Source organism: Hyalella azteca, unplaced genomic scaffold, assembly GCF_000764305.2.
Source record: "Hyalella azteca isolate HAZT.00-mixed unplaced genomic scaffold, Hazt_2.0.2 contig9902, whole genome shotgun sequence".
Taxonomy (NCBI): domain Eukaryota; kingdom Metazoa; phylum Arthropoda; class Malacostraca; order Amphipoda; family Hyalellidae; genus Hyalella; species Hyalella azteca.
Window position 1 is genome coordinate 3487 of NW_025939958.1, and position 17709 is coordinate 21195.

The following is a 17709-nucleotide window of genomic DNA, read 5'->3' on the forward strand; positions in this document are numbered from 1 at the left end:
TGCGGGCGCTCACGTTATAGACGAGCAGGCGCTGACGCTGTGTATCATCGATACGTACGTCTAGTCATACTTAATCAAGTCTTAATCGTTTTTCTTGTGGACTAAAAAGTAGAAAATAAAATACTTAAACAAACTTTTTAAAAAACCACGTTTTTCTTGTGGACTAAAAAGTAGAAAATAAATTATGGTTCGCCCCCAAAAAAACGTGGGTCGGGCTGTACGTTCACCATCAAATTTCCAAAATTTAAGTGTTGTGTGCTTTTCGCTTTAATCATAAATCTGTCCGACACACGTTTTCTTTGGGGCGAACCATTATTTATTTTCTACTTTTTAGTCCACAAGAAAAACGTGGTTTTTTAAAAAGTTTGTTTAAGTATTTTATTTTCCTTTGGTTTTCCTCTCTTCTTGAGTGCTTCCTGGGCCCCTGGCCATTATATATTTTCTGTTGAAAAATCTATGTATAACTCAGAAATGATAACTCTGTCATGACTGCCTATGTACTAAAGTGTATGCTGCTTGAAGAGCCATTCTCTCATTAGAAAATGATCTAACCTCATCTTACTATTTCCTGAAATTTCGTTTTAATTGAATGATGTTATGTTAAAGTTATATAGATTTTCTCTCCTTTTCCTTCTAACATTTGGAAATATCCCAATTATTCTTCAAGGTTTTAATGCATACACATTACACCAAAGCTTTTAAATTTATTTTTGTTGACAGGTAAAATAATTGTAATAAATTAAAATGGTTTCAAAGAAACCAAATAAAGCATTAGAACTTGAGAGCTCTGGTTCTGCTCCTAAAACAAAGAAGAAAAGGCAAGATGTAATTCCATCACCAAGAAAATTAAAGAGCCCCCCTGATAATAAGTCTTTAATTACTGAAAGAAATAATGCATCTTTATCCATTGATTCATCAAGTAAGAGGCTAAAAATATCTACTACAAAAGTTAAAGAGCGAAGGAAATCATTCAAGAATTTACTGGCTTCTAAATACCATTATACTTATTGTAAATATAACAGAGCTGAACTGAGGGCTGAGAATTTTGAGTATGATGACAAAATTTGGGATGCTCAGGTAGATGGAAGTGAACTTTATTTCCCAGTGTTCATTGCTGATAACTTAAAAGATAAGAAGCTGAAGACCCTGAAGAGTTCTAAAAAACCTCTTCCCACCCTTGTAAATCATGGTTTTCAAAACGGCTTCTCAAGTGATTCCAAGAGACCTCCAGGCAATATTGTTCCAGTAAGCAATTATACTCTTCATCAATAAATAATAATTGTAACTCTCTTGACCAGAAAAAAGTGGGAAAGAAATTGTTTTCATAAAATGAGCTTATAGAAATGATGAAACATTTCCAAATTTTTCCCATTGGAACAATTTGCTTTACAGTGAAATTGAAGTTGCACATTGCATAAAGTGTATCGCTCTAGTAAAAAGTATAATTGACTTCTATAATTTTCAGGAAAACAAAACCTCTAAGCTAAGTCAGGAGAGTAGCAACCAACCTCTCATTCTCACTACAGGAGCTTTCTCAGTTGAAGGTGGCATAGTTGATGTAAGTTTTTATACACTCAGGTTTTCAGGAGATTATTTGTCTTACATGCTCTTTCCAATTTAATTAACTATTTTTTATTGAATATCTTACTACTGATGATCCTGTGCAATATTGTATTCTAAATCTTTGCATGAAAATAATGGACTAATATATCATTTTTCATACTGAAAGCCTAACTACTGATGTTCCAGTGATGTTCTATTCCAAATCATTGTATGAAAAGAATGGACTTCATTCTTTTCATACAATGAATTAAAAGAATTATATCATTATTGTACTGTTAACTATCGTTGAGATTGTATGGTTAATAATTAACTACTTTTCAGAACTCAAGCGCGTCTGATTTGCCACCACATACTGTATGTGTTGTCTCTGCTTTTGAGCGCCCATCCAAGAAGCGCTTGGAAGAGACCTTCTCTCATTTTGGCAACATTATATCCATACTGCGGTACACTGCGTCGCGGCCTCCAGTTGCTTATGTTGCTTTCAAGACAGAATCTGCCCTCGATGCCTGTCTCAATTCCAAAACTGAGGTGAGCAAAAGCATGATTTTGTATCAAACATGGCAATTGAAGAAAATGGAAGCTGCGATCAATGTGTTTCAATTCCAAAACTGAAGTAAGTAAAGAACTGATTTTGTATCAAAGAAACTCGGCAAATATAATTTTGTGGATACGAATTACCTTCAGATGTATTTGTACTGTTGAAGTTCTGGTGTAGCCTATTTTTTACAAAATCACTCTCAAAAATAGGTGCTGTCATTGAAAATTTTGCCATGCAATATTTTAAGGCTTGGTGGAAAAAAACATTTAACCTTAAAAAATTTTGTACATAAACTATGTATCACATACACTAGACCTGCTTAACAATAGACGAATAAATGTATGAATTTTTTATCTCATGCTGTGCCATTTTATTCCTGTAGCTGATGGGAAGTAATTGCTCGCTCATTCGCTGTCATGGCAAGGTAAGTCTACATTATTTTACACTTGTCCAAATTTTTTATAAAGGTCTTTTTATTTCTCTATTTATGAACTTTTCTTTTATTATGATTTCTGTACAACTTTTCCTTAATTTCATTATGAGTTTTTTCTATTAATTGACATATTAAACAAGGTTTGTCATGTTTCCTTGTTATTGTACAGTTTTTTATGGCAATAATGGTTTTGTTTTGTAATTTGTTCCATACAGTACCTTACTTTTAATTATTTTTCACCAGAAACTGACTGAAACGGAAGCTCAGGAAGCCTGTGGTCAAAGATTCTTACAATTCTTGAAGTCGAGTGGCAAGAAGAATAAAAAGTAAACAAAATAAAAGTTAAATAAATCATTACCAGTCGCATCGATTTTTAGCAATAAAGAGTTAATCAGTTGTTAATATTCAGTGTCACTCAACGACAGCATGGAAATCCCTCTCAACTCAGTATCTCGGCCCATAAGCAACTCGATATCAACAGTGGCATGTTCAGAGTCAAACAATGTTCACACTGAGCACAGTGATGCCATGGTGGTACAAAAAATTCCTTCAAGGAAAGAAGACTCGAGCATCAAGATTGTTCTGCTAGGCGATGGCAGTACGGGAAAGACGAGCTACGTAGCGCGCATCAGCAGCGAAGGATTTCATTCTCAGTACGTGGCGACCCAGGGATACGAAACAACACGCGTGCTTGTGAGCACCTCTCAGGGAGACATGGCTGTTACGTTGTGGGACACAGCAGGGCAAGAGAAAGCCGGTCCACTTAGAGATCATTATTACCAAGATGCCCAAGGCGCTATTCTGTTCTTCGATGTCACGTCTAAAGTTACTTATAAAAATATTCCAGAGTGGCATAGAGATATCACTAGAGTGTGTGGCGATATTCCTGTTGTGCTTTTCGCAAATAAAGTTGATGTGGCTGAAAGGAAAGTCAAAGGTAAGGCTATTAGCTACCATAAAAAGCATCCTCAGCAGATGATTTTAGTGGAAGGAAGTATTAAAGACCGACTTAATTTAAAATTGCCTATCGAGTTCCTATTGTGCCATATTACCAAGAACAGCGAACTCAGTTTACGAACGTCGTTAGATTCTTCTCTTTATGCTGCTTTTGAAGCCATCGAGATGGAATAGGTCTCGCCTCCTCTATATAATCTCAGCAAGAATCTTCTGTACTTGATAAGTTTATATTTTCACACTCACTATTTTGTCACTCGTGCATGCAGTTCTAGACATCAATTATATTTTGAATGTTACAGAACCAGTAAATAAATGTGCTGTCGAGCATAGTTTTTGGGCGATTCTATTCCTTCTTGAGTAGGTATACGTTCAGGGTCATTTAATTCAGCTTGTAAAATGCGCGAATTGGGTTGGTGATGATCAATTCATATTCTAATTTCCTGATGATTCGAACGTTATGTTTTCAATGTTCGAATTAAATGGGGACATTTTCCTTGGAGTTCAATTAGTTAGAATTATATGCATCGATAAATCGTTAGCGTGAAAAACAATTGCCTTCATTAACGCTTGTCAACTTATTTCAGTTTAAATTTCAGCCCTCAATAGTGATGAATGAGCTCGTATTCTAATTTGTGAGCACTGGGCAATGTAGCAGTATTTTGATAAAAGAAATTCTAGAACTTTCAAGAAGCTTCGCCCACATGATTTTTTTTTCATTAGCTTCCAGAACTTTTCTAGAAGCTTCGCTCACCTGATTAGAGTTCGCTCACCCTCTAGCAATTTCCAGAACTTTCTAGAAGCTTCGCTCACCTAATTTTTTTTCTTTAGCTTCTAGAACATTCTAGAAGTTTCGCTCACCTAATTAGAGTCCGCTCACCCTCTAGCAATTTCCAGAACTTTCTAGAAGCTTCGCTCACCTAATTTTTTTTTCTTTAGCTTCCAGAACTTTCTAGAAGCTTCGCTCACCTGATTTTTTTTTCTTTAGCTTCTAGAACTTTCTAGAAGCTTCGCTCACCTAATTTTTTTTCTTTAGCTTCTAGAACTTTCTAGAAGCTTTGCCCACCTGACATTTTCTCTAGCTTCATTTTAAGTATGCGGATTTTGCCTAGCTGTAATTTGAAGACAAATATTTGAAGACAAATACATTCATTGTAATTTGAAGATAAATATTTGAAGACTAATACATTCATATTGAAGGGTATTTTTTAGGCATAGCCAAATATTCTGAGAAATATTTGAAGTAATTTATAAATCGGATTGATATCGCTTGTGCAGATAGGTTCTTAAAAATTGCGAATTGATCTCGTCTCGAGTCACCACATATTCTTAGAGGCGTAAGCTAGAATTAGGTATATAGTGTAGGTCAGACCAGTTAAGCAGCTGCATTAGGATTAGTGTATGATACACGTAAAATAATTTATAAATATATTTTCTATTCATTCATCCGGATCTGTTTCGCTACTTTCCTTGCATGCGCTCGGACTCAATCTTACTAGGATAGGCGGCAAGAAATGAATATTTGACTAATTTTAAAATGAATCGCTCCTAGTCTTAATTTAATTAAAGTCACTCATAGAAGTCTTAAAATAGTAGGACAAATTACCCACAAGAAACAATAACAGGAAAAAATCTCGCAACTGTTGAAATGTATCAAAATTTGTGAGCAAAAAAAAAAAAAAGAGTAAGCTGAACTATAGACATTAAATCAGCACTACATATATAATGATCTTTCTGTGATATTGTTGATTTGAATTTTGGTGGGGATTTTAACCTTATCGTGACGAGTCAAGAGGCTTCGTATAATGATTAAGTATCTCCAAGAACCTGTTCCATATAAACTGAACTGGGGGTCATAAATTTGTGATAATATTAATTAAACTCAAATTAAGCAATGTTGTGGAAAGGGTCAAAAAATATAAATAATGAAATTCTAAGGACCATGCGCGAGAAATGAGTTGCGAGTTTGCCCGAACTGTACATTTTCTCGACTCGTGTTAGACTGAATTGCACTTTGATAACAAGGCACGTGTAACCACAAATAGAATATTTTTTAAACATCGTCGCCACTAAGAAAAATTATAACAGGATACGTATATATAAAGACTCCATTAATGTATGGAAACGACACGAAAACTTCAATCAAATGAAAGCTTCAACATCGTAACACAATGACGATACCAACTCAAGTCTCGTCAATAGTAACAAAGGCTTAGTTTATGTTAGCCAACAAGGCTTCTAATGAAACGAGTTGAATGGCACTCGATGGAGTTGAAGTTAAGAAATTATAAGTCGTGCAGTATTCCGTCTAGTGAGACACCACTGATTACTTACTATCAGTGGAATTGGGTTGCGCCAACCATGAAGCGCGATACAAAAATATAATATCTACCTGAAGCCTATATTGCTGACGAAGAAAATGCATTTCGATTTAAAAAAAAACTGTACAGATGTTCGGCCATTATTTTTGTTTCTGCTTTTTGTTGCTGGCCCTGATGATGGCTTCAAGAGCGTCCCACTCCTCAGGCTTGACGCGCTGGAGGACGTTGAACTCGCCCGCTAGGAAGGGGTAGCAGCCACCGTCGATGGCTATGCTCTGGAATATCACGCAGTATATACAATATATTTATGGGGGGATAGATTCCGTGCCTGAAATTTTGTATAAAAAATGCAGTCTTTTCGGTAACCACTATACCTATTAACTGCAGTATTCCTTTTAACTGCATTATTCCTATTAACTGCATTATGTTACTAACTCGTCACATGCAATCTTTAACACGAATATTCCCAGCAAAATTATTTTTCCTGAGGATGGTTCCGATGAAGACATGTAGTGACGTATATTACCTAAATAATAAAGCTTTGTTTAGTGAGTTTTGTTCAATTTTAAGAAAGTTATGTATTAACGCTTTAATAATTGGTCGTCAATACAGGCATCTTAATATGCAGAACCCCTCAGATCACCTCAAACATAGTACCTTACCAGATGCTGTCCAAAACAGTACTCCACACTTTTTTTGAAACGCATCCTTAGTAACTGAAATTCATTCAAACAGAATCTCACAGATACCCGCAAAGGTATGATTACTGAAACATGGAACCTCATAGATCCCGTCAAACACAACCCCATAAGTTCAATTCATTACAACCCCACAGTCCAATTTAGACACGGAACCCCACAAAACAGATTCCATGAAAAAAACGGAAACCCACAGTCCCATTCAAATATTCAACCCTAGAGAACCAACAGACCCCATCAAAACTGTCAGGTGACAATGTTGATACCATTTGTCCCTGGATATCTCCTCATTAATATCTTCCTCGTTGAAAGATAATCTCCTTCACTGCGATATGTTCATAAACATTTCCTTGTATTAGCCTTCCCTGTTTATCAAGTCAGGCCCTTGGTGACGTCAAATAGCGAAGCTATATAAGCTCTGCCTAGACGCGGAAACGCCAGTCTTGGGCCAAGAACAGTCGTGTGTAAGCCCGTGCTCCTGTCCTATCAATCAGGATATTAAACCTAAATTAACGTCAGAGTTCCGACATGTAGGTACTCAAGACATATCCTAATCTCAACTGGACGCCGAAGACGTCAATGTTAAAGCTCCAACTTATAAACTTAGATCATCCTAGACTGTAAGCCGAACTATAATCCTAAAGTATATTCAATAATCGTTTACGCCGTTCCTCTATAATCTATATCCTCGGGTCCCGCTAAACCTAACCAACCCTCAGGTCATATTTAATTATCATTCATTTAAGAAGCGCACGTTATAATAACCCTCACACAAAACCTGAATCCGACAGATCTTATAAAAGCCAGAAAACCGCAGATCCACTCAAACACAACCTCAAAGTTCAAATAGAACAGAAATAATCCCACATATTCTCTTAAAGAGTGAACATTCCAGATCCACACAGAATCTTATAATTCAACTCAAACAGGACCCCAGAGCTGCTGTAGAATCACTGTGTGAAATCAACACACAGAATCCCATAAATACCATCAAAAACAGGTTCCCGCTGATCTCGTCAATAACAGAATCATAAAGGTTGTATCCAAAACAGATCCTATCAAGCATAGAACCTTACAGATCATATCCAAAGCAGATCTCACCAAAGCCAGAACCCCGCAGATCCACCAATGCAGAACCCAAAAGACCCCATCACAAACAGAACCTAGCAGATCCCTTCAATAGCAGAGCCATACCGATCGTATCCAATGCAGATCGCACCAAACAGAACCCTCGAGATCTAAGATCTCGAGCGCTCATAAGATCTGATAGGATATTAAGAAACCTCACAGATCCACCAATACAGAACCCCACAGACCCCACCAAAAACATAACCTAGCAGATCCCTTCAATAGCAGAACCTAACAGATCCCTTCAATAGCAAAGCTATACCGTTCGTATCCAACACAGATCGCACCAAACCAGAACCATCGATATCTCCTAAGATCTCGAGCGCTTTTAAGATCTGATAAGATCTTAAGAATCAGATCCCACCTCCCCGGAGATCCACCAATACAGAACATCACAGACCCCTTCAATAGCAGAACCTATCAGATCTCTTGAATAGCAGAGACATACCGATCGTGTCCAACACAGATCGCACCAAAGGAAAACCTTCGAGATCTCCTAAGATCTCGAGCGCTCTTAAGATCTGGCAAGATCTCCCAAGAAGCAGATCCCACCTCCCCCGAGATCCACGAGGAGTAGTCAGACACGAGGAAGCAGGCGAGGTTGGCGATCTCCTCCACCTCACCCAGACGGCCGGCGGGGATACGCTTGTGCGCCTCGTTCCTAGGAACAATATATTAGCCATTGAATTAATGAGGTTCATGAATATTTACACGAAGCTGCCCGAGGGGATCCAGCAGTCACGCCACTCACACGAAGCTGCCTGTGGGGTCCAGCAGTCACGCCACTCACACGAAGCTGCCCGAGGGATCCAGCAGTCACGCCACTCACACGAAGCTGCCCGTGGGGTCCAGCAGTCACGCCACTCACACGAAGCTGCCCGAGGGNCCGTGGGGTCCAGCAGTCACGCCACTCACACGAAGCTGCCCGAGGGATCCAGCAGTTACGCCACTCACACGAAGCTGCCCGTGGGGTCCAGTCTGCTGAAGGCGCCCTCGGTCTCTACAGGCCCGGGCGCCAGGCAATTGAAACGCAGGCCGTACCGCCCCCATTCCGAACTCAGTGATCTGCACGGTCATAAATATGTGAGTGAAATATTCATACTAAAGCGGATTCAATAAGCAATTTGCATTCTCATGAATATCTTACGAGAAATATGCGTGGGAGGATTGAGAGATCAATCTGCCGGTTCATGAGTATTTTTGAGAAACGTGGGTAATTCAAACCTGAAATTTTGGGCCAGCTTAGAAGATATTGAATTTTTAAGAGTAGAAAAAAATTATTTTACCGAATAGAAACTCCAAAGATTGGATACAAATAGCGTTTCAGACTGCATCATTACGGCAGAATACAGTAAAAAATCAAATATTTTTCAATTTCAATCGTAAATAGGCAATACTTGCTGTTCAGCAATCTAAATTCTTAAACAAAGATAAATGATTGTCAAGTCGTACTTTAATGGCAAGACATAACTCATAATCAGGCTTTAATATCATCAAAAATAGTTGTAAACATGCGTGAAGTAACATTTTATACATAAATAATATATGATAGTTTAGTCCTATCTCGACTGCAATGCATCGTTAATACCCATAGAATAATATAAATAATGAATCATGCAGTGCAATGATAAGTGCGTTCATCATAACATCATAATTTTTACGATCATTAAGCCTTGTAACGAATGTTGGTAGAGGCGTATTCACGATTGCAAAGCATAATTAGTATTCGTAGAACAACATATCACGAATTCCTGCAATGAAGTGATTAATAAGGTGCGTTATATATGACAGCTAAAAAATAAAATGCGTTATTCATGACAGTTGATTAATAAAATGATTAATAAGCTGCACTATCTATGACAGAATTCTAACTAATAAAACGATTAATAAGCGTTATTTATGACAGTTGACTAACGATTAATAAGCTGCATTATCTATGACAGTTGACTAACGATTAATAAGCTGCATTATCTATGACAGTTGACCAATAAAACGATTAATAAGGTGCGTTATCTATGACAGTTGACTAACGATTAATAAGCTGCATTATTTATGACAGTTGACTAACAATTAATAAGCTGCATTATCTATGACAGTTGACTAATAAAATGATTAATAAGCTGCATTATCTATGACAGTTAACTAATAAAATGATTAATAAGGTGCGTTATCTATGACAGTTGACTAATAAAATGATTAATAAGCTGCATTATTTATGACAGTTGACTAATAAAACGATTAATAAACTGCATTATTTGTGACAGTTGACTAATAAAATGATTAATTAAGTGCATTATTCATAATAAGGTGCGTTATTCATGACAACCAGTTGATAAACAAAATGATTAATAAGCTGCGTTATTTATAACAGTTGTACGCCCACTTGCTCATGGCCTCAACGCCGGCCTTAGCAGCAGCGCTGGGGCACACGAAGCCTGTGCCGGAGCGCGTGTATGGCGTCGTGATGTTCAGGAACGCAGCGCCTGTCATCAACAAATACGTAATTAAATTAAAAGTTATATTTACTTATTCATACTAATTATAATTAATAATATAAAATATTTACTCTAGAAAATTTTTTTTAATAAATAGAAAAATATATTTCAATCTGTAGGACTAAGATTGAAATATTAATTCCTCAGTTTAGTAATTTTAGAACCAATAATCTTTCTGTAGAACTGAGACTCGTAAAGCCAATGCATCCCCAGTGATAGCCCCGCTTTGATATCCTCAGAAATCACAGCAGATCCTCGCAAAACAAAGAAGGAAGTCGGGAAACCTGGGTACAAACCCATATTATGTTTGTCTTACATTAATCAATAACACTGCTTGTGAATTTTATTGTAAATTTCACGTAATAAAAATTAATAATAATTGATATAATATAAAATATTAATTCACAGAAAAATCAAATTTACATAAGTAAAACAATCAATTAATAGTGTTAAATAGTAAATTATGCTTTAAAAAGAACATCATACCAACCACGCTTAGAGGGGAAAGTGGCACCGTTGTAGAAAATAAAATAATTTAGTGCCATACTTACCAGTTTAAATAATCTACCTCACATAGAACAATACAATAAGAGATAATTAAAGACTAAATAAAAATAAAATAATTTTATCCCATACCTACGAGCTTCAATAATCTACAACACATAGGACAATACAATTAAAAATAATTTAAGATACTATTAAATAAATGGTTGCCATACGTACGAGCTTCAATAACCTACCACACATCGAACAGTAAAAAAAAGTAATTAAAGACAATATAAAACAATTGGGTCTCGGGTCTACGAGCTTCAATAACCTACCACACTCAGAACAATACAATAACAAATAATTAAAATCAATATAAAATAATTGGGACCCATACTTACGAGCTTCAATAACCTACCACACATAGAACAATAAAATAACAAATAATTGAAGACAATATAAAATAATTTGGTCCCATACTTACGAGCTTCAATAATCTACCACACATTGAACAATACAATAACAAATAATAAAGACAATATAAAATAATTAGGTCCCATACTTACGAGCTTCAACAATCTACCACACATAGAACAATACAATAACAAATAATAAAGACAAAATGTAGCACAATTATCGTCAAGATGGCCACCTTGCTGCGCTTTAATAAGTCGTTTGCCAGCTTCGATGGTGACGTTTGCCGTGCCGTTCAGGACGATGTCTGTGATGGTGCGCCACGCATTGGCGCTCAGACGCTCTGTCGGCTAAAGTTACACAGTTAGAAAAATTACCGTTAACGGTATTACGGGCGTTTCAGTGGCTGGTCGGACGTGAAAAGAAACACCGTATTGTCGTTTTTATTCTAATTTAACACTAGAAATCCGTAAAACATCTGATGAAAACGGCGAAACAGTTAATTTTCACGGGGCGACTGGCCACTAGAACGCCAGTGGAACCGTTTTTTCTAACAGTGTAGTAGGATTTTACACTAAATAACTGTAGATTAGATTCTGTTGTTAGATTAGTGGATTAGTAAGTAAATTTAGACCTAATAACCGTATATTTTGATTAAGATTTATTATTGAAATTATATGAACAGAGAATTTTAGGTCATACTCCGCTCTAGTGGTATTGTGAAGACATTTCCTAATAACTGTAGATTTTGTGTTTAGATTAGTAGGTAAATTTAAAAAGACAAGGTTGGAGTCTTAAATGGTATGAAATATGGGAGCGACTTGACGGTTAAACTTAATGACCGGAGATTTTGATAATGATTTCTTATTGAAATTTTATGACTAGAAAATGTTAGTTCATAGTTCATACTCCCCTCTAGTGGTATTGTCAAGACATTTGTTCATTTCAAGAGATAAGCCAAGTCTGCGTGATTACACGAGAAGTCTTACAATTCACGAGTTAACAATCTATGATTTTTAATCAAACCTCCAAACAACTAAAAAATCTCCATACCCAAAATTGTACTGTAATTATATAAATGTTATATAATCCCTGCAAGCCTACAAAGGAGCACTTACAAATAAAAATTATGAAATTAGTTTGAATTTGAAATTTTGAATTTATTTTAATTATAAAATTTGTAGAAATGTTCCAAGTTTTATAGAAATAATGCATCACGCAAAGAAATAAACATCAGCGTCAAAATTAGTTTTAACTCATAGTGTTATGCTTTACTCGTGATTGACGGCACATAGAGTGCAGGTAAAGTTTTTGGGCTTTATAGAATGAATGAATTTAAGTGGAGAATTACTTTAATTCAATAGTTATGTTTTTTTTTGAATATAAAAGAAACAACATCTAACCAAACTACACAACTGTGTTTGATGTATGGTCACACAATCATAACTCATAACTCATAACTCATGGCGATGATATACAGTGGGGGGAAATAAATATTCGTACACTTGAAAAATCGTATTTTAATGTCTGTAAGTACACAAACTTAACAGGAAAAGTAATTTAAATTATGTATAGAGACGCATAGTTTTCAAAAATACTATCGAAAGAAATTAAATCTCAATGCAACAAAAAACAATGCAACATGTTCACTTCTTCGGGTGAAAAAAGTATTCGTACAAAACAATAAATCCGCATTATTTTAATTTAATACTTGGTTGAATACCCTTTATTCAGCTCAACAGATACCAGTCTATTTCTATACGTCTCGACCAATGATTTGCAGATGCTGACTGGTATTTTATACCATTCTTCTTGGCACACCACCTTAAGATTCTCAATGTTTGTTGGGGACCTTTTCTTAATTTGAATCTTCAACTTAAGGTGGTGTGCCAAGAAGAATGGTATAAAATACCAGTCAGCATCTGCAAATCATTGGTCGAGACGTATAGAAATAGACTGGTATCTGTTGAGCTGAATAAAGGGTATTCAACCAAGTATTAAATTAAAATAATGCGGATTTATTGTTTTGTACGAATACTTTTTTCACCCGAAGAAGTGAACATGTTGCATTGTTTTTTGTTACATTGAGATTTAATTTCTTTTGATAGTATTTTTGAAAACTATGCGTCTCTATACATAATTTAAATCACTTTTCCTGTTAAGTTTGTGTACTTACATACATTAAAATACGATTTTTCAAGTGTACGAATATTTATTTCCCCCCACTGTAACTTCAATGCACGGCTACACAATTTTATTTATTTTCACCTACACTTTCATTTGTCCACAAGGTCACGGCAGTGCAGCACTCACAGATATGAAGTTGCCAGCAGCGTTGTTAATGACGATGCCAGGCAGACCAAATTTCTCCTCGCATGCCTGCATGGCAGACGCGACGCTGCCGCCCTCACGGACATCCATGGACAGCGGCAGCACAGCTCCCCCGGTGGCGGCGGTGATCACGGCCGCTGTCGACTCCAGCACCGGCAGTCGTCTGCGTAAAAGACGTCATCAGGAGATGCACTATCAAATATAAGTAGTGCACTATCAAATATAGTGCACTATCAAATATACCGTAGTTGAGAGCTTGCAATTCTGTTGAGAATTCAGTGACGGCTTTGCAAGCTCCGCGTGCAATCAGCGAAATGAAATGTGTATGAAGTTTAGTACCAAATTCTTAATAAAAGCAACTATTCATTATTCAAGCAAGATTTTACACTATCAAATAGAGTTCAGAACTTGCAATTCTGTTGACCATTCAGTAACTGATTTGCAAGCTTATCCCAACCAATCACAGGAGAGATATCTGCCGCTACATGCACTTAGGCTGTAGCATGTTCTTGGGCTGCAGTAGCATGTTCTTGTAGGTATATACTTGTGTTCTGAGTTGCAACAGTATGGAGGGGATTCAGGACTCTTAATCGGGTCCCAAGCAAAGAACAAAAGAAAGTGGTCATTTGACAATCAGTTTGCATACGTGATTTATGGAATATGGAAGAAAAAAAATGGCCAGCATCACTAATTGAAATTTACTCAGGGGAAGGTAAAATTACAAAATTGAAATATGAATCAATTTTAGGAGCATACGCAGAAAAAAGTTTTGGAAAATTTATTTGATTGATACAAAGGAACTTATACATAATGATAATTTGTGTTTTGGCAGTAGCCAGAATAAAAAATTTAGAATCATGAGACATTGATCAACCATTTAATTCAATAATGTTGAGTAAAATACAACATAAATCACAAAATTAAACAGATTTTTGACAGAGTTTTTATGATGTAACAATGTCAGAAAATGAAGTGAACATTTTGTTTCCACAATGATATGTTCATAGTCTAACTTCAAGGTATTATGAAACCCTAGAAACATATTAAAATAATTTTTTCATAAAAGATTTTTGATTGAAAATCAAGTCTACATTGACCAAAGTCAGTCAGCATAGTTTTTGAAATTAAATTTATGGATTGATTTGTTACCTGGCAGCAATGACGACATTAGCTCCAAGGCTGCTGAGCATCAAGGCCATGCCTCTTCCCAGACCAGTTCCTCCTCCTGTGATGAATGCTGTCTTGCCCTGAAAAAGACAATACAATTACTGAGTGCTGCCTAGAAGCCTTATATTGCTTTTAACCATCATATATAAAATGTATATCTAACACAATATGGTAAATATTATGTGTGAGCTACAGTAATATCATAATTGGCTCAATGAAATTAGTTGCAAATCAGTGCATAAATTGTTGCAAAAAATTATTATTAAAAAGTGCACAATGTACTAATGTAAATAATTTCATAAAACAAATTCCAGGAAAATTGAGGCCTTCCTCATCAGCATTTTAATAAAATTCTCAATACCAATTAGTTTTGACCATAATTGCTGAAAAATTAAAAACGTGATTCATTTAACATTCAAACAGTTAGTATTTACAGATAAAAATGTTCATTCCCAGCAAGACAGAAACTTGCATTGAAAGTTCCTGCAGGAAGCATAGGAGTTTTTACAGCAGGAAAATATTTGGCTTGGGGACCAGTAGGGCGACTGTCTGATCCATAAGCACAGCTGCAGTGGATGTTTCTTGTTGATGCCTTAGCCTGAAATGAAATTTAACAATGAATGTCAGTTGATATTTTTACAACACTTCTCTCTAACTTCACTTCTTGTTGTTTGTTTGTTTGTCTGTCAGCTACAAATCTTATAGGTAATCAATATTTAATACACTTCAATCGATCTTAAATTTTGCACAGGAAATGACACGGAAAAAGTTTATTTAGTTCCATGAAATTAAAATCCCTTGAGGCTTGAATTGCAAAAATTTAGCAATTATGTAAGAATGGTAAAAACTCCTACTTCTCCCTACAAAAAACTCCTACAGCTTCCCTGATTACGTTTTTGAAGCTCCGAGTATAGTGCATTCAAGAACATACTAGATAAAGCTATGAAGAAATATATACCTATTCAAACATGAAACACCTAGCACCATATTGAAGCTCTATTGAAGTCTAGCAGCTATTTCAACTATCTTCAGTTTTGAAAACGTCCAGTCAAACGACCTGTTTTTAGATCTGCGTACACAGCAAAAAAGTACATGAATCAGAGACTGGCCACATCAGGCCTATTCTTCTGTGCCACATCCCTATTGACCCTAAGATATGATATTTGAGCATAGAAAACATTTGTTTTAGGGCGCCAACTAGAGTTTCAACACCATCTATGGAACCATTAAATTTCCTGCTAGGCTGCTAGAAGTAGAAGGTCTACATGAATTATCTCCCATCTAATTATTCCCAAAAGCACATGATCGTCCATACTGAGTATACCTATTACTGACAAACCAAAGATTTTTATCAGTTCATTTTTAATTTTTTTCATTTACTCGAGATTTAAACCAATTTGTTATGTATGATAATTCTAGTACCGTAGTACGTATCTATAATATTTTACAGGTCTACTTATAGGACTCAAAAATGAACTTGAAGGAGTCAGGGAGAAGCTAAAAAAGTCTTTGACACCATGATTATCAGGCTGCAGGTCCCAAATATATTGAAAATTAGTCTTGTTGGACTTGGAGCTACAAAATAAAAAAAATATAACTCAGTACTCACTGCAGTGAGTGACAGAGAGCGCATTTTCTTGTCAACAAAAACTTTATGTCATGGACAGATGGACGGACAGACAGACGGACATGGCAAGCACAATAGTGCATTTTTTCCATAAATGAGAAATGCGCTAAAAACTAGAAAATTCCAATCCAGCAGATATCAACTTTCCCTCTCTGCACCTGGCAAGCTGGCTGGCCTGGCATAATGGCATATGGAAACTTTGGAAAGGGCAACATGATCCAAATTCCAATAATAACTTACCTGTGCATTCAGTCTGTCTAACAGTATGAGTGGAGACTTTGGAGTGCTTATCAAGCTCACATATCCAAGACGGTTGAAGGCTACAAATAACACCATTTTTTCAGAAGATTGGGTGATAGACAATGATCAAAACTTGCTCCTGCAGTAAAAAGAGCATATGTTTACCAGGTTATGATAATAGTCACAGTCACACAGTGCAGTGATAAAGTCCACAGAGTCAGGATGAGTTAGTTAGACATGAGAGTAATAGTTTGAAATGAATAAATGAACTTAGTGTGTGAGTGAACTACGTAGTGAAGGATTGCATTACAGATGATGATAAAATTTTCAAGGGGGCAAATGGGTTTTAAAGTCTTAACAATTTTCCATTTATGGTTTAACCCTTTGATGACCAGGCCTTTCAAACATGCTCTGTAGTAATATTACTGTAATGATAAGGTGTTTAGTATGCGTCCCTGCTTTGTTTTTGTGGTGCAACTCTACTCTTTGCCACCAACTAGGGGAGCGTCTAGGGTAAAATTTTGGATTTTATTGACTAATAAAACGATTAATAAGCTGCATTATTTATGACAATTGACTAATAAAACGATTAATAAGCTGCATTATTTATGACAATTGACTAATAAAACGATTAATAAGCTGCATTATTTATGACAGTTGAATAACGATTAATAAGCTGCATCATCTATGACAGTTGACTAATAAAATGATTAATAAGCTGCATTATCTCTGTCTCTTATACACATCTAGATGTGTATAAGAGACAGCAAACATGCTCTGTAGTAATATTACTGTAATGATAAGGTGTTTAGTATGCGTCCCTGCTTTGTTTCGGTGGTGCAACTCTACTCTTTGCCACCAACTAGTACAGTGTCAGACTGAGATTCTGCGTCTCAGTCTGACATTGCCGAACATGTCTCTGCTTCTGAGTCTGCCTTAACTGAATGTGCCTCAACTGAATGTGCCTCAACTGAATGTGCCTCTGCTTCTCAGCTAGACTTCGCTGAACATGACTCTGCTTCTCAGCCAGATTTCACTGAACATGTCTCTGCTTCTCAGCCTGACTTTGCTGAACGTGCCTCTGCTTTTCAGTTAGATTTCACTGAACATGCCTCTGCTTCACAGTCAAACTTCAGTGAACATGTCAGTGCTCAACAGGTCCCTGAAGAATGCGAATCCTCTCTGCATTCTCCAGTTGAGTGAGTTGACGTAGTTTCTTCATTTCAACGAGACTCTGTTCCTTCCTCTTTGGCTGAAATGAAGTGTTATCAGAAGTCAATTGATGGATTCGTCCGGTCAATCGTCAGTAACCAA

General features: G+C 36.3%; 2 protein-coding genes across 3 annotated transcripts; one reads left to right on the top strand and one right to left on the bottom strand.

Annotated features, from left to right (window-relative positions):
• Positions 1-418: 418 nt before the first annotated feature.
• Positions 419-3820, top strand: LOC108674834 (GTP-binding nuclear protein GSP1/Ran-like). Of its 2 annotated transcripts, none has more exons than XM_018162808.2 (5): positions 419-1245; positions 1466-1558; positions 1885-2091; positions 2484-2525; positions 2778-2945. In XM_018162808.2, the coding sequence occupies exons 1-5, from the start codon at positions 745-747 to the stop codon at positions 2862-2864; spliced, it is 930 nt and encodes a 309-aa protein (XP_018018297.1). In that variant the 5' UTR covers positions 419-744; the 3' UTR covers positions 2865-2945. The 2 variants fall into 2 exon arrangements, with proteins under 2 accessions (XP_018018297.1, XP_047738166.1); XM_047882210.1 differs by having other exon boundaries at positions 439-1245; positions 2778-3820.
• A 1584-nt stretch (positions 3821-5404) lies between these two features.
• On the bottom strand, positions 5405-16875 carry LOC108674833 (2,4-dienoyl-CoA reductase [(3E)-enoyl-CoA-producing], mitochondrial). Its single transcript, XM_018162807.2, has 9 exons — positions 16396-16875; positions 15001-15126; positions 14511-14608; positions 13344-13524; positions 11269-11380; positions 10019-10118; positions 8590-8700; positions 8188-8296; positions 5405-6084 (listed from the first exon to the last, which is right to left on the bottom strand). The coding sequence occupies exons 1-9, from the start codon at positions 16489-16491 to the stop codon at positions 5950-5952; spliced, it is 1068 nt and encodes a 355-aa protein (XP_018018296.1). The 5' UTR covers positions 16492-16875; the 3' UTR covers positions 5405-5949.
• Between the last annotated feature and the right edge of the window lie 834 nt (positions 16876-17709).

Coding starts and splice junctions, on each gene's coding strand:
- LOC108674833 (XM_018162807.2), bottom strand. CDS start 16,491: ATGGTGTTATTTGTAGCCTTCAACCGTCTTGGATATGTGAGCTTGATA. Junction 15,127..16,395: donor TAGACAGACTGAATGCACAG/GTAAGTTATTAT, acceptor ATTTCATTTCAG/GCTAAGGCATCAACAAGAAA. Junction 11,381..13,343: donor CTGCTGGCAACTTCATATCT/GTGAGTGCTGCA, acceptor GTGTAACTTTAG/CCGACAGAGCGTCTGAGCGC.
- LOC108674834 (XM_018162808.2), top strand. CDS start 745: ATGGTTTCAAAGAAACCAAATAAAGCATTAGAACTTGAGAGCTCTGGT. Junction 1,246..1,465: donor CTCCAGGCAATATTGTTCCA/GTAAGCAATTAT, acceptor TATAATTTTCAG/GAAAACAAAACCTCTAAGCT. Junction 1,559..1,884: donor TTGAAGGTGGCATAGTTGAT/GTAAGTTTTTAT, acceptor ACTACTTTTCAG/AACTCAAGCGCGTCTGATTT.